The 22,857-nt window shown below is 39.8% G+C and overlaps 1 protein-coding gene across 5 annotated transcripts in view; it reads left to right on the top strand.

The window, feature by feature from the left end:
- LOC132815624 (triple functional domain protein) overlaps positions 1-22,857 on the top strand; it is a 547,994-nt gene that overhangs the window by 191,413 nt on the left and 333,724 nt on the right. For 4 of the 5 annotated variants that reach the window (XM_060824569.1, XM_060824567.1, XM_060824565.1 and 1 more), the window contains exons 4-6: positions 4,923-5,115; positions 6,680-7,192; positions 12,344-12,466. In XM_060824569.1, coding sequence (XP_060680552.1) covers positions 4,923-5,115; positions 6,680-7,192; positions 12,344-12,466 — 829 coding nt within the window. The remainder of the gene's footprint in view (positions 1-4,922; positions 5,116-6,679; positions 7,193-12,343; positions 12,467-22,857) is intronic. The other variant, XM_060824568.1, reaches the window with a different exon arrangement.

Here is a 22,857-nt window from a genome sequence, read left to right as displayed (position 1 = left end):
TAGAATACCATGACAGTTTCACTTCTTTCATGTGTAAATCACAAAACCTTTTTTTAAAAAGTTGCATTCTCAGGTTAGCTGTTAACAATAGTGATGGCTAGACAATATGTTGAAGGTGTTAGCCATAATGTTTAGATTGATTTTAATCTAAAAAGTGAGATAATGGAGTTTTACATGAATTCATGCAGTTTTTGAGCAAAGTACAATGTAACCCTGCAAGTACAAATCACCTCACAAAATATATGTGTGTATGTGGGTCTTTGTCTGTCTGTGTGTGTGTATCTGTCTGGGTTGGGGGTTGAGAGTATGAGAAAGTGTGTGTGTGTGTGTGTATGTATGTAGTGAGTGCAGAGTGTCTTAAGTCTTGAGGGGGCGCATATGGTAGTGTGTGTGTCTGTAAGGGTGTGTGTGGGTGTCTGTGTGCGCGTCTGTGTATATGTGTCTCCATGTGTATAGGTGTGTGTGTAGGAGTATCTGTGTGTGTATGTATAGTGCAATGGTGGTCACCTGTAGTGTGACATGAACCCAAGGTCCCGGTTGAGGCCCTCCCTATTTTTACCGAACTTAGCTATCAACCTCTGCTCGGCCACTTTTCGTTGCTGTCTGCCCTGAAGTCTGCCTTCGGATGGTCACCCGAAGGTCTGAGGTCGAATGTCCTGGACCACTGAAGCGTTCCCCACCTGGGAGGGAACACTCCTGTCTGTTGATTTTTGTGCAGTGCCCATTCATCCATTGTCATAGCCTTTGCTTGGTTTCCCCAATGTACCATGCCTCCGGGCTTCCTTGCCTGCAACGTATAAAGTAGAAAACGCTGGCTGAGTCACATGAGTACCTGCCATGTACAAGGTGGGAGGTGTCCCCACGCGTAATGGTGGTATCTATGTCCACACTCTGACACGTCTTGCAGTGCCTACCGTGACAGGGTTGTACGGAGTTGTCCTGAGAGCCGGGCAGCTTGCTACGAACAACAATCTGTTTGAGGTTTGGCGGTTGTTTAAAGGCAAGTAGTGGAGGTGTGGGGAAGGTGCTTATCCTCAGTGATAATGTGTTGCAGGTCTCGAAGAACATGGCATAGTTTTTCAGTTGCTAGGAAATGCTGAGGTGTCCATCCTTGATGAAGATGCATGTGTCCAAGAATGAGACAGATAGTTGAGAGTAGTCCATGGTGAGTTTGATGGTGGGATGAAACTTGTTGATGTCACTGTGTAGTTTTATCAGTAACTCCTCACCATGGGTCCAGAGGAAGAAAATGTCATCAGTGTACCTGGTGTATAATGTTGGTTGGAGATCCTGCATAGAGAAGAAGTTTTGTTCGAACCTGTGCATAAAACTGTTGGCATATTGGGTTGCAAATTTGGTCCCCATGGCTGTTCCATGTGTCTGGATAAAGAACTGGTTGTCAAAAGTGAAGACGTTGTGATCAAGGATTAAGCGGATAAGTTGTATGATGATGTTTGGAGATTGGCAGTTGTTGGTGTTGAGTACTGAGTCTGTTGCCGCGATGCCATCATTGTGGGGGATGTTGGTGTAGAGTGCGGAAATGTCCATTGTGACGAGAAATGTTCCTGGTTCAACTTGACCGTGGGTGCTGAGTTTCTGTAAGTAATCAGTAGTGTTGCGACAGAAGCTGGAGATCCCCTATACAATAGGTTTCAAGATGTCTTCCACATACCCTTCAGCCACAAGGGATGAACTCGGATTTCTCCAGTTTCCTCATTTCCCCTCCCCCCACCTTGTCTCAGTCGATTCCCTTGAACTCAGCACCGCCCTCCTAACCTGCAATCCTCTTCCTGACCTCTCCGTCCCCACCCCACTCCGGCCTATCACCCTCACCTTGACCTCCTTCCACCTATCACATCTCCATCGCCCCTCCCCCAAGTCCCTCCTCCCTACCTTTTATCTTAGCCTGCCTGGCACCCTCTCCTCATTCCTGATGAAGGGCTCTGGCCCGAAACGTCGAATTTCCTGTTCCTTGGATGCTGCCTAACCTGCTGTGCTTTAACCAGCAACACATTTTCAGCTCTGATCTCCAGCATCTGCAGACCTCACTTTTTACTCGAAGGTATGGTCCATAGGTTTGCAGGTGACACTAAAATTGGAAGTATAGTGGACAGCAAAGAAGGTTACTTCAGAGTACAATGGGACCTTGATCAGATGGGTCAATGAGCAAAGGAGTGACGGATGGAGTTTAATTTCAATAAAGGTGAGGTGCTACATTTTGGAAAGGCAAATCAGGGCAGGATATATACACTTGATGTTAAGGTCCTGGGGAGTGTTGCTGAGCAAAGAGACCTTGGAGTGGAGTTTCATAGTTCCTTGAAAGTGGAGTCGCAAATAGATAGGATAGTGAAGAAGGCATTTGTTATGCTTGTCTTTATTGGTCAGTGCATTGAGTATAGGAATTTGGAGGTCATGTTGCAGCTACAGGACATTGGTTAGTCTACTTTTCAAATCCTGTGTTCAGTTCTGGTCTCTCTGCTATAACTAGGATGTTGTGAAACTTGTAAGGGTTCAGAAAAGATTTGCAAGTATGTTGCCAGGATTGGAGTGTTTGAGCTATGGTGAGAGTCTCTGGAGCGTCTGAGGCTGAGGAGTGATCTTATAGAAATTTATAAAATCATGGGAGGCATGAATTAGGCGAATTGCCAAGAGCTTTGCCCCTGGGCTAGGGGAGTCCAAAAGTAGAGGGTGCAGGTTTAAGGCGAGAGGGAAGATTTGAAACAGACTAAGGGGTAACCTTTTCACGGAGAGGGTGGTGCACATATAGAATATGCTGACAGTGAAAGTGATGGAGGCTGGTATAATTGCAACACTTAAAAAGTGCCTGGATGGGTATCTGAATAGGAAGGGTTTAGAGGGATATGAGCCAAAGTAAAAAAAATGTGGTGCTGGAAAAGCACAGCTGGTCAGGCAGCATTCGAGAGAGGAGGGTTGACGTTTCGAGCTGCCTGACTGGCTGTACTTTTCCAGCACCACACTTTTTTGAGTGATCTCGAGCATCTGCAGCCCTCTCTTTCTCCCTGGATATGGGCCAAATACTGGCAAATGGGACTCAGTTAATTTAAGATATCTGATCAGCATGGATGAGTTGGACTGAAGGGACTATATGACATAAAGGGGAAGCATGAAATGCAGAGAGGCTACAGGAGTGATGGTGTGTATTGAGGCTCTGCGTGACTGAGCTGGATTCGGAGATGCGTACCCATGCTGGTCTGGAGTGGATCTTTAGTCTGGGTCAGGACTGGAGCTGAACATAGGCCAGAATGGAGGTGTGTGCTCCTAGCTATAGTGGAGTTCTGCACTGGACCAACTGTTGCTATGAAAATACGCGTCTCTGTATTGGAGACTGTTCATTGCTAAAAAGAGAAACTCACAAGGCACAAAAATCTTAACGAATACAATATTAAAATTTTTGAATCAAGCATGCAGTTATTGCAAAAAACTTTATTCACTAACCAAGTGTTTTTAGGAAATCAACTCAGGTCAACTTATTTAGATCAACTGATGTTCTAAAATTAATTTGATGGCACACCTCTGCTGCTAATTCAAATTTATAACTTTCTATTTACAGTATGATGTATCATTTATTTATTTTTCTATAATATGCAAACTTTAGTAATTGTGTGCTTAATGTTACCATTGCTATGTTAGAGGTTTTGTTTCTGCTGGCATTGAGATCAGATTCATTTTTAGGTTTTTGTTTGATGTTTTAGTTCGTGGGATCTGGGCAATCATGGCAAGACCAGCTTTTGTTGCCCATCCTTAATTGTTCTTGATCAGATATTGGTGAGTTAAAATAGAGTCATACTGGAAAACAACTTGTTAAATGTTGTAATGTTAACCATGGTAGAAAACAACAAAGGCAAAACTAACCACTCATAGTCTAATAATTACACTTGTTTGAAGTGGGTTAATAGCATTTGCATTAACCACTGATTACCCCATGTGCTATAATTTCACAATTGCTTGTCATTTTAAAAAACAGGACTTTTTTTTTGTCTTCAGCCTCTCTCATCTCTGCTTCTAACTGATCTAAAGTTATTAGGAAGTAAATGTTGGTTCATGATTGAAATGATCATTTTTGTGTTTGTTAACTGGTGTTCCAAGAACCTGTGTTAAGATGGGTTAAATTCATTCTATTTAGGATTTCTGCAGCTTGTCCAGTTAAACGATGTTTGTCTTGTTTACCTGGAGGTTTTCAGTCTCAAGATCATTTCTTCAAAATCCTCAAATAGTGTCACCCAGCTTTGTTGTTATTTTACTTCTGCATACTGTCCATTGTTCGGTGTTTGCCCTTGTTTAGACAACAATCGGATCCTTTGTCTCTGATTGTGGTGGTCTGTCATTTCTCAACCTCTTTCATGATTGGATAAGGATCTAAAGGTGTTTGGTCACCGTTCTTCTCTGTAGCAATGAATCTCAACAAGAATGGTGATAAAGATGATAAAATTGATTCAGTTCTATATCAATGAAGAGAAAATATTCACTTTAAACCTTTTCTTAATCATTATTTAATCACCCTGTTATAAATTCTTATTTGAAAGTATGTTGAGAGCAACATTAGACATACTGATCCTCATGTAACCTGTTAACTATTCGTTGTCTGGGCTCATACATCAGTGATAATCACTTGGTGAGGACTGGATGATGGAGGCGGCCCAGCATGTGTGGAATCATATTCCAGCGAGGAGTTCTAGAGAGAAGAAAGTTCTAAAAAGAAAAGCAAAAGCAAAAGTTACTTCAGGTCACTTACTTGAACAAGTCCATTTGTATTTGTTCTCTGATTTCCCAAGAAAACTCTTGATGAATGGAACGTCTAATCCTACATCATTGCCAGTCTTCATCTGGTGTAATTTTAATGTTATTTGGTGTGTCTTGTTCATATTTATTTTCAGGATGTGATTTGTATTTCTTTTCTCTAGTGAGGAAGTATGTAAGCGAGGGTTCACTGTGATAGTTGACATGCGTGGATCCAAGTGGGATTCCATTAAACCACTGCTGAAGATTCTACAGGAATCGTTTCCTGGCTGTATTCACGTTGCACTGATCATCAAGCCAGACAATTTCTGGCAGAAGCAAAGGACTAACTTTGGCAGTTCTAAATTCGAATTTGAGGTACTTTCAAATATAAATATTAGACTAATTATGAAAAGAATCTTTTACTTGTTGCTCTGCTTCTGAAGTAACTATTTTGCCCAGACTATTTAACTGTGTTTTGTGCCTACATATTGAGCTTGGTAAGCTTATTTTGGGTTTCAGCCATGCTGTATAGGACAAAATAATTTTAATAATGTGAGAAAATGACAAAGTTTCTCAATATATTTTATGTGAACATATCTTTTAATCTCATACTGTGATACAACTATTAGTCCTAAGTAAACAATGCTTAGAAGAAGTTTAAAAACTTAATCACATGAATTGTTCAGACAATGCTAGTGTACTGGAGGACTAATTAATGAACCTTCTCTGATGAATGATGTTCCTTTACATTCAGTTTGAATATAATATTTTTATTCAAAAAAATGTAGGCTCAGTAAAATAGTCCTAGGGACACATGCACCTTAGTTGAGCATGAAAATGTAAAGTTATATTCAGTTCATTGTGCTCCCCATGAAATTCAATATTTAATTATTTATTAGTTGGTTTCACATAACTCTTTAGTCAATAGTTGCTGCAGGGCCTGCCTCACATGGCTCGTAGTCATATCACTTTAAGTAAACCTGTTATTTTTAAGAATAGTAGCTCACTGCAGCATCTTGTTGAGGCTAGTAAAGTGCAGGAATTTTGTTTTCTTTAACATCCAGCATATCAAGTCTTGCAGGGGCATGAAGAAGTAATGTGAGCACTTAAAGCCAGAATTTAGTCCTGGTACCCCAAATCTCCACAGCCTGTTTTAAATTGTTTCTTCTTCCTTATAGTGAACAATTCTATGTTCTGTACATAAGTGTTACATGAAAAATCTACCTAATAGCATAAGGACAGTGCGAAAAGGAGGTCCCTTTAGCCACATTCGTAAAATTTGTGTTTTTTTCCCTGCCCAGTGCTTCCAATTAAATTAATTATAAACTTTCTACAGAAAGAGATACAAGGTATAGTTTAAAGTGGGGGGGGGGGCAGTGTTTAAGTTTAAACATAGCTGCAATAGTGACTTCATTTTTTTTAATAAATAAAGATCATTCAAGGTCTAGAAGTTATATTATTTATTAATTAATTCTTTACATGAAATCTGCAATGAACCTTTTATGTCTTATAATTTTTAGAAATGCTGCAAAATGCTGCACCCATTTGGCCAATCCATCATTACAGCATTATTCCAGTTTTGTAACAAGGCCTATGCATTTGCAAAGTGAAAGCCAGACATATTACAAAAAAAATGATGAAGAATTCTTTAAATGTCACGTTTCAACAATAGGTCCTGTAATTTTTCTTTTTAAATTTTTCTATTCATAATTTTACCTTTTAAATGTATTCATGTACTTTCTCTTACTGTACAGCAGAGATGAAAAAGTTCTGAATCCCAAATGTGAAAAGTGTAAAGCTGGAGTTGTACTGGAATGCATGGAAGTCGATGTCCGTTAATCCTAGGGCTGTATTATGTGTTCTACTAAAGTGTGGTCTTTCATATTGACTAATTGAGTAGCAAGAATAATCTGTTTTTTTTTGTTCTGTCTATATTTAGACTAACATGGTGTCCATAGAAGGTCTTACCAAAGTTGTTGACCCATCCCAGCTCACTCCTGAGTTTGATGGCTGTCTAGAGTACAACCATGAGGAGTGGATTGAGATCCATGTGGCCTTTGAAGACTTCATAAGTAATGCATCACACATGTTATCCAGACTTGAAGAACTGCAGGAGATGCTAGCCAAAAAAGACTTCCCTCAGGACTTGGATGGAGCTAGAAAAATGATTGATGAGCATACACTACTGAAGAAAAAAGTAATCAAAGCTCCAATTGAAGAGCTGGACCTAGAAGGGCAAAAATTGCTGCAGAGAATTCAAAGTAGTGAAAGTTTTCCCCATAAGAACTCTATATCAGGGAATGCAGATTTTCAGGGCCTTGTACCAAAAGTGTCCAGTATGCTGGACAGACTGCACTCAACCAGGCAGCATCTGCATCAGATGTGGCATATACGCAAGCTGAAACTGGATCAGTGCTTCCAGCTTAGGCTGTTTGAACAAGATGCAGAAAAGGTAAGGTTACATAAACCATTCAGCATGCATAACAATTATCATTGGTCTTGGAGTAGTTATGGTATTTCTCATCCCCATTAATGAATTTAATTTGAATTTATGCAATGTAAGCTAAAATATAAAATTTGTAAGTATTTGAGAAACAAAACTGTACAAATTGAATGTCATTTTAGTTGATTAGTCAGAATAATTATGAGAACACAGTGGTATGAAGATATATACCTCTTTATATCTTTTATTGATTGAGGGGGTGCTCAGTTGTCAGATTAATATCTTTTGAAGTAGGTATTAAACAGGGGTCCTGTTGGCCTGTTCAGACACTATTCTTCAAATTAGAGCAGGGGTGAGTGCTTATGGCCAAAAAATAAAATTGAAACATTAAGTAGATTAATGAATTGCTTATGTACTTTGCTTATAGGAAATATTTTCTATAATTCTCTGCTAAGTGCCTTGATATTTCCTGAGGGTATGGTAAGCATTCTGTTTTATATAAATGTGTATACATGAAAATTAAAATCATATAATTTCTGACAATCCCCCAAGGATATTGAGTGGATTTGAGCAAGCAGGGGTTGCCAGTGGGGTCAACTGAACCTTTGGCTGTAGAAGAAGGGAGAAAGCAAACTTTTGACTCATCAGAGTGAAGGAACAGGAATAGAGCATTTAGCCCTTCAAACCTGTTCTGCTATTAATTTAAATCCTGACTAATTTGTAACTTAACTCCATCTAGCTACCTTAATTCCATAAGGGTAGTAAAAATATACTAATTTATCTTGAAATGTTCAAGTGATACCACTTCAACAGCTTTTTGGTGGAACGTGTTCCAGATTTCCTGATTTTTTTTTATGTAGAAGAGTACTTCCAGATGATGATGATGTTAACGAATGCTATAATTTTTAAGGCTTATGTGGATTTTCCTACCAAAGGAAATATTTTTATTTTTTGTACTCTTAAAAATTCCTTTAACCATCTTAAATACCCTCATTAGATATAGAGTCTTTTATTTTCTAAATTAAAGGGAGTAAGGATCAAGCTATCATTCTGCGTCTCTGCTGTATTTCCCTGTAAGACCATTATGTGTCATTGCTGAAAGTGATACCCTGAACTGAATAGACTTTCACCTGAACTTTAACTAACTGTAATAAAGCTTTCACCCCTGTGTATTCCAGCTCCCTTCCCTTTGTATTCCAACCCTTTTGAGATATAGGTTAACATTCCAAAGTCTTTTAATTATAATTTTTACTTGTTTATTAGGTTTTAGTGATTGCTGTATTTAGGTCCCTAAATCATCATCACAATTCCTAGTTTCTCACCTTTTAGAAAATACTCTGTTATGGGTCCAAAATGAATGTGATTGTGGTTTGTTAAGTTGACCTCCACCTGTAATAGACTTTTATGCTCGCTAATGTAAAAATGCTGCTTTGCAATACTCTTCTACCATCTATACTTATTACTATGCCACCTAATGTAGCGTTAAACTGGAATGCAGAATTTCTATTCCTTCATCTGTGTCACTTATAAATATAGTTGAAAGTTGAGGCATTTACTTGATCCCTGTGGGACGTCACAAGTCGCATGCTACCAAATTAAGTATATATCTATTATATCTATTTCATGTCTCTGAACCCCTAACCAATTTAGATTTTAATTGAAAAATATAGAACAATCAGAATGATTAAAAATACTTTTTGAACTCATCAGTTAAGGGAAAAAATATGCCGCTACTAGAACAGCTCAAGTACCTGGAGAATACTGATTTTTATGTGACAGTCAAGTTTGACCTTCCTATTTATCTTTAGCACCATTCGTTGGCATCACAAAAGGGAACCTTCAGACATCTTATCATGATATTGGAAACATTTCAATTTAATGTTTCAATGGAAATTGCATTGCACAAAGTGGTTTTAATATATTACCAGTTGATCTAGGCTTAAAAAGGTTACCATAAAGCTTTAAGGACTAAGTAGCTGGATCATGACACCTGTGTTTTTTAAGTATGGTATGTGTGGTTCTGAAATGAAAGAAATTTAGGAGGCTGACCAATAAATTTGAACACATTCCACAGCATTGAAAAAACTTCAGTAACACGAGATGAGCTATGCACAGGTAGCTTTAAATATATAGTTTTGACCTATGGTCTGATGTTGAAATGTGTTCATTGTTGTGGCCAGGGACGTTAACAGTAGAAAGAAGCAGATTAAATGGATGATAAGAGTATTGGCAGAATCCTGCATAACTCTTGATAATTGTAACCTTTGATATCTTCTGTTCTCCAGCACAGTTATCATAGAATCATAAACCCTTACTGTGTGGAAAAAGGCCATTTGGCTCAACAAGTCCACGCCGACCCATTTTGCTACACTGTTGCACCGTATTTACCCTGACTAATGCACCTAATCTACACATCTCTGAACGCTACAGTTAATTTAGCAGGGTTAGTTCACCTAGCCTACACAACTTTGGATTGCGGGAGGAAACCAGAGCACCTGGAGGAAACCCACGCAGATACTGAGAGAATGTGCAAACTCCACATAGATAGTCACCTGAGGCTGGAATCAAACCCAAGTCCTTGGTGCTGTGAGGCAGCAGTGCTAATCACTGAGCCATCTTGCTATCATGCCCGTTTTGATTGCAAAGCAGTTCCTCCCACAATTATTTGAGTATACTGTACTATATTTAATATATGTGTGTAAACACACATCTATGAATTGTATAAATATTTATAATTTTCTCCAGAATTTGTTTTGCAGTGTCAGGATTTTTTGTTGCTGGCATACACTCAGCCTCTAGTAAAAGGTTCTGAGGCAATAAGCTAAGGTTCTGTTTATCATTTTAACTTACATAATAGGTTATTTGCAAACATTTAAAAATATGCAAAGTATTTCTCCTATGGTACTGGTCAATAGGGTTAAAGTTAGTGTTAGTGTTCAGGATGTGTAGGTTCGGTGCATTAGTCAGGGGTAATAGGGTAGGGAGCGGGTCTGGGTGGGTTACTCTTTGAAGGGTTGGTGTGCACATGTTGGCCACATGGCCTATTTCCACACTGTAGGGCTTCTATGATTCTATGAAAGTTCATTGGCAACAACACCCAAAAATGGATTACCAATCGTTTATCTCATTTCTGTTTGTGGGATTTGACATTTTAAAAAGTGACCATTGGGTTTTCCTACAATAGAGCAGTGATTTAAATTAAAAATAATTAATTGATGGTGAAGTACTTCAGGGCATTCTCAGGATGTGAAAGACTTTGTGTATTGGAAGTTGTAGCTTTGATCTCTACTTGATCACAAAATATGAGACCACATATGCCCAAATCAAGTTTCTTCAATTGTATAGCTGCTGATGTTGCGAATTTCAAATGGCTAATTATTTGACCTATAGATTTTGAGCACTCTGTAGGAGCTTAGTAGCGTAAGGCATGTTTTGTGCAAAGAGACATCTTAGCTTCTCTACTGAACTTGGATGGCAAACATTTAATAGCAGCCTGTAGCATGGGACTGCCCTGATACAGGGAGCGTCCTGAATCGGGCAAGTCAACACCACCTGTAAACATTGGATATTATGATCTATTTTGAGTAGTCAAAGCCAGTGGTTGATTGGAAGCTGCCAGCATTTGTTTTAAATTCCTTAACTCAGACACCATCACTTTTTTTTAAACAGTAATATGACTAACAACATTTGCTGAAAGGTAGAATTAACCTTGAAACTTTAATTAGTAGGTTTTTAAAGCTAAGTTTTAAATATATTTTCAAAAGGAAACTAGAATTTTTAGCTTCGACGTTCGCGCCATGTGTTTGTCCCAATCTTTAATTTACTCCATGTACATTTTATAAAGTGATCTTATTTAAGTTTCTTTTCTTGGAGGATGGGGAGGGGAATGGTTTTATAAATCCTTTACTTTGACTGGTTCTAGGAGAACCTAGTGACATCACTTCAGCTCAATACTGTGATTCCTCAGTCATGAATACTGATCTGTTTCAGTTCAACTGCATGAGTCTGGAAGTAAAATTCCTGTTAAGATTTAAAACTAGGTTGCTCATTGAGGTGGAATTCCTTGTCAGCAACAAGCTACCTTGCTGGCTGCTGACTACAAAATCTGAAGTAATGGTAATGCATCTTTAGTATCTATCTAATGAGGTAACAATATAAAACTCAGTCGAAGGACAGCATGCTTGATGATCTAGAACTTCTTCATGTTATTGAATTATCATCTGAGTTTATATGCTCAAGTGCTGGAATGGGACTTGAATTCACCATCTTCTGAAACAAGGGTACTACCCACTGAGCCATTTACATGTTTGTGTGTGATTATGTTCAGCTATTTCGCCGCGTCATGCAATACTGCAGTGTATGAAGGATACTAGTTTAAATTCTGCATCTACATGATGAATATGCATCGGGGGAAAGTGAGGACTGCAGATGCTGGAGATCAGAGTCAAAACGTGTAGTGCTGGAAAAGCACAGCCAGTCAAGCAGCATCTGATCCGAAGAGCAAGAGAATCAACGTTTCAAGCATCAGGAATGTCATGAAGAAATATGCTCGAAACATCGACTCGCCTGCTCCTCAGATCAGATGCTGCTTGACTGGCTGTGCTTTTCCAGCACCCACATGTTTTGACTAGAATGTATCAGCTGTGCATACTGCATAAATTTGAAGTATTTATTTAGTAACTTTCTATCTTGTAATTAATTATGTGTATCAGTTGTGTATATTGCATAAATTTGAAGCATTTATTTAGTACCTTTCTAACGTGTTATTAATTGTGAATAATTCACATAATCTTCACATCACTGATTCTTCCACTGTATTTTTGGAAAGCAGTTTGACAGAAGTCAAGTCACTTTAAATTTTCATGATTTCACTGTTGCTATGTGTGCATCGTTCTGTTGCCAGACTCAGATCGTAAACATCTGTATAAATGCTTGATAAAATTAGCTGTGTTTGTTCAAGCGTTATTTATGAAAAAAAGATGAAGTTGAAGGAAGTATATGCTCTTAAATTTAACTGATCCATTTTGTGTGCGGTACATTCTATGTTTTCAGTCATTGGTGTCCAGTAACTTACAGGTGAACAATTGTACTTCCTGATGTATTGTTTCATAAAACTAATTGAGATTCAATGTGTTTAATAAATATCCTGCTTCTATTCAGATGTTTGACTGGATCTCTCACAACAAAGGACTCTTTTTGAACAGCTACACAGAAATTGGAGCTACTCATCAACATGCAATGGAACTTCAAACACAGCACAATCACTTTGCAATGAACTGCATGGTAAGGGCCAGTAGATGAGAAATGGTCAAAGATTATTACATTCCTTTTACAAACTTAGTAAAGAACTGTGATTAGTTTTATTAATGAATAGGACAAGTTTTTTTTCTCATTAATGTGAATCTTTTTAAGCCTATTTTCATGGGCTTTTGTACTTTTAATGTAAAATTAACAGCATCCTAACCCCATGTTATAATAGATGTTGTAGACCTAACTTTGCCAGTTAATGAGTTCTACCCTGGCATTGATAGAGGATACATCTTGTACACAAGTTTAGATTGAACCCCATCTCAATGTATCTATTAGGGAAAAAATCTGTTATCCTTACCTAGTTTTGCTTCCTTGTGACTCCAGACCCACAGTCATGTGGTTGACTCTTAAGTGCTCTCTGAAATTGCCTAACAACATTACAAACTGTAAAAGCTAGGACTGAGACTGGACAGAGCACTTGGCATCAATCTAGGTACTGGAAATGACAATGGCAAGTTCAACCCTGTTCACTGTGCAAAGTTCTTCTCACTCGTGTTTGAGGTCTTGTACTAGAACTGATTGAGAGCTGTCTCATGGACTGGTTAAGCAACAGTCGGTCTCAGAATTATATATTTCAGACAGAGTTCAGCGCACCACCACCATTAGCCTGAAGTCTAAACTGCCACATGGACTCACCTATATTGGCAGTGCAGTGATATATGGTCAGGATGGAGTTACCTTGCAAGTTCTCAACAATGACACAGGATTCCATGAAGTCTCATGCATCAGATCAAACATGGGCAAGGAAACTTGCTGATGACTTGGAAGGTCAGCACTGGTTCAGTGAGGAATGTGAGACAGCATGTCAGGAGCAACATCAGGCATACCTAAAAATGAGATGCCTGCTCAATGAAATAAAACACAGGGATACTTGACATGCCAAACAGCATCAGGTTAAGCGATCCCAAAACCAATGAACCTCTACTGTCCTGTCACATCCGGTCATGAACGATGGGGACAATTAAGCAAATCACGGGAGGAGGGGAAGCTCTACAAACATTCCCATTCTCAACAATGTAGAAGGCCAACACATTAGTGCTGAAGACAAGGCTGACACACTTGTAACAATCTTCAGTCAGAAGTGCTAATTGCATGACTCAATGCAGCATCCTGCTGTGGTCCCCAGCTTTGCAGTTGCCAATCCACAATTATTTCAATTCATTCCATATGAAATTCTGATAGATGCTACAAAGGCTATGGACCCTGACAACATTTCGACAATAGTGATAAAGATTTGTGCTCCAGAACTAGCTGCACTTCTTGTCTAGCTTTTCCAGCACAGCTACAACATAAGCATCTACCTGGTAATGTGGAAAATTGGCCAGGTTTGTCCTGTGTAGGACAAATCCGATTACCACCCTATCAATCTTTTGCAAAATGATGAACAGAATCATCATGCTGTCAAGCAACATCTGCTCAATAGTAACCTGCTCAGATTGCATTCTGCCTGGGCCACTCAACTCATGACTTAATTCAAGCCTTAGTTCAAAATCGACAATGACAGGTGAACTTTATGGTGAAATGAGAGTGACTGTTGATGAATTAAAGTCACATTTGACAGTGTGGCATCAAGTGACCCTGGGGAAATTGGAGTCCGTGGGAATCAAGGAGGAAAGTCTCCACTGATTCTCATTACATCTGCTACAAAGAAGATGGTAAAAACTGAAAAGAAACTGCGGATGCTATAAACCCCAAACAAAAACAGAAATTGCTGGAAAAACTCAGTAGGTCTGGCAGCAGCTGTGGAGAGAAATCAGAGTTAATGTTTTGCGTTGAGTGACTCTTCCTCAGAAGTGATGGTAACTAGGAAAATGTCAGTTTATATGCAGAAGATAGGATGGGAGAGCATGGGGATAAGGAGTAAAGCGGGGGATAGACCCCAAAGAAAGAGAGGAGCAGTTAGATAGACAAAAGAATGGATAATGATCTGGCTAGAAGGGTGAATAGCAATTAATGGAGCAGTTAGTGGCTATCCATGGATTGTGTGTCATAGTCGAACTATGTTAATAAGGCCTGATGTGTGGGGTTAGGGATAAGGACATGGGAGATCTCAAGCCCTAAAGTTATTGAACTTAATTTTTTTTTCCGCTTGAGGACCCTGCAGCCCCCTGTGCTCAATATTGAGTTCAATAACTTTAGGGCTTAAGTTCTCCCATATCCTTATCCCAACCCTCCACACGTCAGGCCTTGTGAACACACAGTCTGCTATCACACACAACCCACTGTTATCCACTAACTTTTCCCATTAATAGCTATTCACTCTTCTAGTCAGATCATTATCCACTTGTTTGTCTGTCCATTTGTTCTCATCTCTCTTTGTGCTCTATCCCCACCTCTTGTTTAATTCTTACCCACTCCCTCCCCACCCTATCTTTTGCATATAAACTGACATTTTCCTAACTATCATCAGTTCTGAGGAAGGTTATTTGACCTGAAATGTTAACTCTGATTTCTCTACACAGACACTGCCAGACTTGCTGAGCTTTTCCATCAGTTTCTGTTTCTGTCGATAAAGAAGTTGGCTGTGGTTGTTGGAGGTCAATCATCGCAGTCCCTCGACATAACTGCTGGAATTCTTCAGGGAAGTATCCTGAGGGAGAGTCCACTCCTCTAGAGCTACTTCATTAATGACTGCCCCTCTATTGTAAAGTCAGCAGTGAGAATATTTGCTGATAATTACATGATGTTCAGCACCATTCAAGATTTTTAAGAAACAGCCTGTGTTCAGATGTAGCAAAACCTGGACAACATCTAGATCAAAGATGTATTTGGACCACACATTGTCTCAGACAATGACCATCTCCAACATTGATGTTCAGTGGTATTGACATTGCTTAGTTCTCAATTATCAGTGTCCTGGCGTTACCATTGACTAGAAACTAAACTGGACTAGTTATTTAACTGCTGTGGCTACAAGACCAGGTTAGAGGTTCCTCAATGCCATACAAGAGAAAGGTAGCCTTCTTTACTGGCACCTGAGTGCCACCACCTTCTACATTCACTCCCTTTACCACTGATGCACACTGGCAGCCTGTATACCATCTACATGAGGCAATACAGTAATCCATCAAGGCTCTTTTGACAGCACTTCCAAAACCTCAATCTCTACCAGGTAGCAGGACAAGGGTACTAGGAATGCCATCACTAAGCCATTTTGACTTGAAATTATATCGCTGTTCCTTCAATGTTACTGGAATTCCCTTTCCACAGCACTATGGGTAATCCTATACCCCAAGGGCTGCAATATTTCAAGAAGACAACTGCCACCTACGCATGGGCAATCAGGGCTGGGCAATAAATGCTGCTTGCCCAGTGGCACCCACATGCCATGAATGAAAAAACATTATTGAAGTAATAGGTGGTGCATGTAATACTGAGAGCAGCATTTAGCTTTGAATGTAAAATCTGTCATGGGTTTTGGTGTTAGTTTATCTCTGGTTATCTAACCATTGCTCATAGAATTCCAGGCTGCTGTTGAGGTTCTATCTGGTCTCCAAACATTTGTTCATAATACAGGTATGTGTAACTGTAGGATTTTTAAAAGATGTACTTTCCTGTCAGAGGCTAATTCTCTTGTCTGTTTGTATCTGATGGGTTCGGCATGTCGGCAAGTTAGCTCAACCAATTAGGCAAATGGGGTTGGGGGCCAGGAGTCTGAAGTGCCAACCAGGGAGGAGTAAGAGGGATTGAGAATCAGGTAGGCCTTCAGTATTGAGGAGTGATGAGTCAGTAGGCTGGGAATAGGTGGGGTGATAATTGGCCTGCCTTGCTTGGAGGGTTTGGAGGGGCAAAAAAGTGGTTGGGTGGGGTCAGGGAGGGATAAGATGAGTGATTGACTGCTTGGGGCTCACTAGATGAGTGAGAGGTGAGAGACTGACTGGTTGTGATGCTGGCCATCCTGGTGAGTAAGAGATTCACTGGGGTGATTGGTTGGCTGGATGGCTGAATAAATGTCTCTGAGTGTGTGATTAGAGGATAAATGCCAGTACTACAGATACTGGAGATTGGAAATAAAAACAGAATAGTGGAGAAACTCAGCTAGTCTGGCAGCACTTTGTGGGGAGAAAACAGTTATTATTTTGAGTCCAACATGACTGAGAACTGGCTGAGAGAGTGAGAAACTCAGTGGGAGGCTGGATGAGTAACAGGAATATTGTTGGGTGAGTGAACAACTGAGTAAGTGACTGACTATGTCTGGGGTTTGGGTGGTAGTATGGATGACTATATGGGTGAGTGAGTGACTGAGAGCTGAGTTGGAGCAGTGTGTTTGAGTGAATGGAATGATGTCTGAGTAAGTGCGAACTGATGACTGACCTGGGGTGTGGGTTTGTGAATGACGAGGGCTGGTGGATGATTGGTGCTCTCCTCTCCCACTACTAAATCCTATCCACAAAGCATTCACTATCTGTAATTTAAGGCGCGGAAAAGTAGAGAGAGAATGTGTGAGAGAGATCATATTGTTTAAAAAGAAATCAGTTTTACCTTGAAAAATCTGTCACTATATAATTCAAAAAGGTAGAAATGAAAAAGATTAGCAATTCTGTTATCTCACCATCACCGCTATTTTGTATCAGGGTTAAGGAAGAATGAAAATCGATACAGAATGCTATTATTTTGATATGTGAACATAACAGGTTTGTCTGAATGAGTTTTCTATTCTCACATGGAGGGCAAGTCTTTTTGCTGCTGGGCATCAGTGATTAGTCCTTCAGAATGACTCCACAGCCATTGATAGATGAAAATTGATTTACTGAGTACTTCTCAACTTTTTTCTCTACTAAGACTTGTCATAGAATTTCTGCAGTGTGGAAGCAGGCTATTCAGCCCATAAAGCCCATATCAACCCATCAAACAGCATCCCACCCAATCCCTGTTTAGCATGGTTAATCCATTTAGCCTGCACAACTCTGGACACCATGGGCAATTTAGCACGGCCAGTCCACTTAATTTGCACACCTTTGGAATGTGGGATGAAACTGGATCACCCAGACGAAACTCACGCAGACACTGGGAAACTGTGAACTCTGAGAGTGGAATCCAACTGGGTCCATGATGCTGTGAGGCAGAAGTGCTAACTACTGAGCCGGTAATGTTCCAGTGCACCTGCAATCTAACCCAATTTCCAATAATACTGTGGCAGAACAAGTGAATAACACTTATCTGAAGAGAGAGGAGGCCAGCTGTATGATTCCTTAATTATTTAAATTTGACAGCTGAATTTAAACTATATTTTTTCAGTGTCCTCATGAGAAAAGATTTGCCAAGTTTATACATTTTGAAAGATTTGAAGCAAGCAGCTGATTTAATTATAATAGTTCAATGTAGATTTATTTTGTTTTATCTTGTTTAACTTCCTCACTTGTTCATTTTTGCTGTTACTGTGCATGATACCATAAGTCATTTCACTTCATCGAGAAATTTGTTTTGTGCTGGCTATGATACATGCTGCTATAGCTTATAGTTGGAACATTTAAAAGACATTTGGATAGGCTCATGAACAGGAATGGTTTAAAGGGATATGGGACTAGTTTTGTTTGGGAAACTGAAGGGTTTTCTTCTGTGCTGTATGACTCTGTAAATACATTTGACAGTCTGTATGAGTTGCTGTCAAATCAAATGTGATTATATTCAACTGGAGCAATAGTTTTTTGATATAAGAGGAAATACTGTGGATTCTGAAAAACTGGGAAAAAAATACAAAATGTTTGATATACTCAGCAAGACTGGCAGCATTTGTGGAGAGGGAAACACTTACCTGTTAACTTGAAACATTAACTTTGTTTCTGAGTTCACAGAAACCTGTCACATTTGTAATAGTGCTGAACCTGGATGGACCTATCATTTCAAATGTTAATAAATCTGTGTTTTTCATTAAGTTACTATGTTTCAGCATTCCTTATAATCAACAGCAAGATATTTGCCAATAAGCCTGTATGCCTGTAGAACAATATTGTCCCTTTATGTGAAATCTTTTGGTGCAGTGAGTTTGTGAGGCATCGGGTCAGAATTAGGCCATTTGTCCCATCGAATCTGCTCAGCTATTCAATCATAGGTGATATACTCCTCACCACCATTTTCCTGCCCTCTCCCATAATCCTTCAACCCATCACCAATTAAAAATCTAACTCCTTAAATTTACTCACTGTCCCAGCATCCACTACACTTTGGAGTAGCGAATTCCACAGATTCACAACCCTTTGGGAGAAGTAGTTTCTCCTCAGTTCTGTTTTAAATTTGTTACCCCTTATCCTGAGACTATGACTTCTCATCCTAGAATGCCCTAAAGGAGGAAGCATCTGCTACAGTTCTATTTTATCCATACCTTTTATCATCTTGAATACCTCAATTTGATCTCCCTTCATTCTTCTAATTTACAGAAAGTATAGGCCTGAACTGTTCAATCTCTCTTCATACAACGAAACCTGCCTCTCTGGGATCAATGTAGTGAACCTCCTCTGAACTGCCTCCATTGCCACTGCACCTTTCCTCAAATAAGAGGACCAAAACTGTGCATAAGACTCCAGGTGTGATCTCACCAGTGCTTTGTATAGTTGCAGTAATAACTTCCTTACCTTTATATTCTATTCTTTTAGCTATAAAAGCCAACTTTCTTTATTATCTGCTGTACCTTTTCTGTGACTCATGAACGAGGACACCCAGATCCATCTGCAATGGAGCACGTTGAAGTTTCTCCCCATTTAGATAATAGGTTGCCTTCCCATTTTTCTGACCAAAATGCATGACCTCACACTTATCCATGTTAAATTCCATCTGCCATATTTTGACTCACTCACCTAATCTATTTATATCCTTTTATAAGTTTCTTATTTCCTCACTAAAATTTACTGTCCTGCCTATTTTTGTGTCTTCCACAAATTTGGCTATTGAGCCTTCTATCCTGTATCTAAGTCATTAATGTAGATTGTAAATAGCTGGGGTCCAAAGACCGAACCCTGTCGTACACCACCATTTACTACTTGCAATCCAGAAAAAATGCATTTATCCCAACTCTCTGTCTCTGTCCATCAGCCAATCACCTATCCAAGTTAATAAATTATCCCTAATTCTATGTGATCCAACCATGTGAATTAACCTTTTGTGCGGCACCTTATCAGAAGCCTTCCGAAGCTCAGATATATTAAACTACAGGATCCCCGTTATCCACTTTGCTTGTTACATCTTTGAAGAACTTTAGCAAATTAGTCAAACATGTTTGCCCTCATAAAACCATGCTGTCTCTGATGGATAGCGATTTGACTTTCCAAATGTACTGATATTATTTTCTTGATAATTGATTCTAACATTTTCCCAGCAACAGATGCTAAACTAACTGCTCTGTAATTTTCTACATACTGCCTCCCTCCCTTTTTGAATAAGGGCTTTACGTTAGCATTTTTCCAATCCACTGGATCCTCTCCCATATCCAGGGAATTTTGGAATATTGTAACAAATGGATCAATTAACTCCATTCTTTAATACCCTAGGATGTAGGTCATCAAGCTTGAGGGACTTGTGTGCCCTCAATCCTAATAGTTTGCTAAGTACCCTTTCCCTATTGATTTTGATTGTTCTAAGCTGTACCCTTTCTATTGCCTCTGACCTGCCTGTTCCAATAGGAATACTAATATCATCCACTATGAAGACTGAGGCAAAGTATTGATTTAGCATCTCGGCCATTTGTTTTCGCCACTCTTAATTTTCTGGTTTCATCTTCTCAGGGACTAACAGTCACCTTAACGACTGTCTTCCCTTTCATGCATTTACAGAAGCTTTTGCTATCCTTTTTGATATTTTGTGCTAGTTTTCTTTCGTGATTTATCGTGGCTCTTGTTATTACATTTTTTTTACTACTTCTTTGTTTATATTTGAATGTTTCCCAATCTTCCAGTCTGCCACTGGTCTTTGCACCATGGTGTACCTTAGTTTTTGATTTTATATTGTCCTTGACCTCCTTGTTTTTTTAGCCACGCATGTTTTTTACTACACCTTACCATCTTTCTTTTAGTTGTGTGGAATTGAGTAGCTCCTTAAATGTCTGCCACTGCGCATTGCAGTCTTACCTTTTAGCCTTCCTGCCCAATCTACTCAGGCCAAATCTGTCCTCGTACCTATGCAATTTCCTTTGTTTAATTCCAGAACACTACTTTGGGACTCCGCTTTCTCACCCCAAATTGAATTTTGAATTCTATCATATGATGACCACTACTGTCTAGAAGATGCTTAACTATGATGACATTGATTAATCTCTCCTCATTACACAATACCAAGTCCAGAATAGCCTGTTTCCAGGTTGATTCCACAACATATTGCTCCAAGAAACAATCTCTAATACATTCAATGATCTGTGCCTCCAAACTACTCTTGTCAACTTGATTCTTCCAATCTATGTGCATGTTAAAATCAACCATGATTAATGCTGTACCTTACTTGCAAACCTCTAATAGTTCCTGGCTTGTAATGTGTCTCACTGCAGAACTACTGTTTGGGGACCTATAGATTGCTCCTATCAAGTACTTCTTCCCTTTGCTATTTCTTATTTCTACTCAGACTGATTCCACATCTTGATGTCCCATGCTATGTCATTTCTCATTACAGCACTGATCCCTTCTTTCACTCGCAAAGCTACACCATCTCCTTTTCCTTTCGGTCTATCCTTTCGAGATGCTGAATACCCTTGGATATTCAATTCCCAGGCCTGGTCTCCTTATAACCATGTCTCAGTAATTGCTACCAAATTGTACTTTTTTGTTTCTATTTGCGCCATTAACTTATTAATTTTATTTTGAATGCTTTGTGCATTTAGATACAAAACTTTTAACTGTTCTATTGGTAAATTTCCTTACTCTTTTATAGAAGTAGAATCCCTACAGTGTAGAAACAGGCATTGATCTTCTGAAGAATAACCCACCAGACCCATTCCCCGACCATTTACCCCAATCAATACACCTAACCTACACATCCCTGAACAATGGGCAATTTAGCAAGGCCAATTCACCTAACCTGCACATCTCTGGGAGGAAACCCAGAGCACCTGGAGGAAATCCACGCAGACACTGGGAGGATGTGCAAATTCCACACAGACAGTCATCCGAGGGTGGAATCGAACCTGAGTCCCTGGTGCTGTGCAGCAGTAGTGCTAACCACTCAGCCACTATGGTGCCCCACTCAGGATCTCTCGCAAGGAATTCCTTGGTGCATAAAAACATTCAGCTGTTCTGTCCCTCACCTTTATTGTCTGGTAACCAGCTGCCACATCGCTAACCTGCACTCTTACTCCTCCTTTAATTTGAGTTTACTAATTTCCCCTGCAATTGACTCCCCACCCCCCCACATCAGCCATTTTGTCTAAAGGCCTAGGTATGTGACTTGCAGGACTGCAGTCCAGCACGATTCAGATGAAGAACATCCCATCGGAACAGATCTCTTCTTCCCCAGTACTGGTGCCAATGTCCCATAAATTCAAACTCATTTCTCCCACGATCTCTAAGGAGGGTGCCTGTAACCAGAAAGGTGGATTCGATCTCTAAGGAGGGTGCCTGTAACCAGAAAGGTGGATTGAAGTGTGTATACTTCAATGCCAGAAGTATAAGGAATAAGGTAGGTGAACTTGCAGCGTGGGTTGGTACCTGGGACTTCGATGTTGTGGCCATTACAGAGACGTGGGTAGAACAGGGACAAGAATGGCTGTTGCACGTTCCAGGGTTCAAATGTTTTAGTAGGATCAGACATGGGGGTAAAAAAGGGGGAGGCGTGGCATTACTTGTAAAAGACAGTATCACAGCAGTGGAATGGACGATGGAAGAGGACTTGCCATCTGAGGTAGTTTGGGCTGAGGTTAGAAATAGGAAAGGTGAGATCACCCTGTTAGGTGTTTTCTACAGGCCTCCTAATAGTCCTAGAGAAGTAGAGGATAATATTGCGAGGATGATTCAGGAAAAGAGTGAAGGTAGCAGGGTGGTTGTTATGGGGGACTTTAACTTCCCAGATATTGACTGGGAGAGCTATAGCTCGAGTTCATTAGATGGGTCGGTGTTTGTACAATGTGTGCAGGAGGGTTTCCTGACACAATATGTCAACAGGCCAACAAGAGGGGAGGCTATATTGGATTTGGTTCTAGGTAATGAACCAGGCCAGGTGTTAGACTTGGAGGTAGGTGAGCACTTCGGGGACAGTGACCACAACTCGGTGACTTTTACTTTAGTGATGGAGAGGGATAATCGTGCGCCGCAGGGCAAGAGCTATAGCTGGGGGCAGGGAAATTATGATGCAGTGAGGCATGACTTAGGATGTGTGGATTGGAAAAACAGGCTTCAAGAGAAGAACACTAATGAGATGTGGGGATTGTTCAAGGAGCAGCTACTGTG

The sequence above is a fragment of the Hemiscyllium ocellatum genome, chromosome 5 (assembly GCF_020745735.1).
Source record: "Hemiscyllium ocellatum isolate sHemOce1 chromosome 5, sHemOce1.pat.X.cur, whole genome shotgun sequence".
NCBI lineage: Eukaryota > Metazoa > Chordata > Chondrichthyes > Orectolobiformes > Hemiscylliidae > Hemiscyllium > Hemiscyllium ocellatum.
The sequence above is the reverse complement of the archived record's forward strand: the minus strand, read 5'-3'. Positions and strand labels throughout refer to the sequence as shown.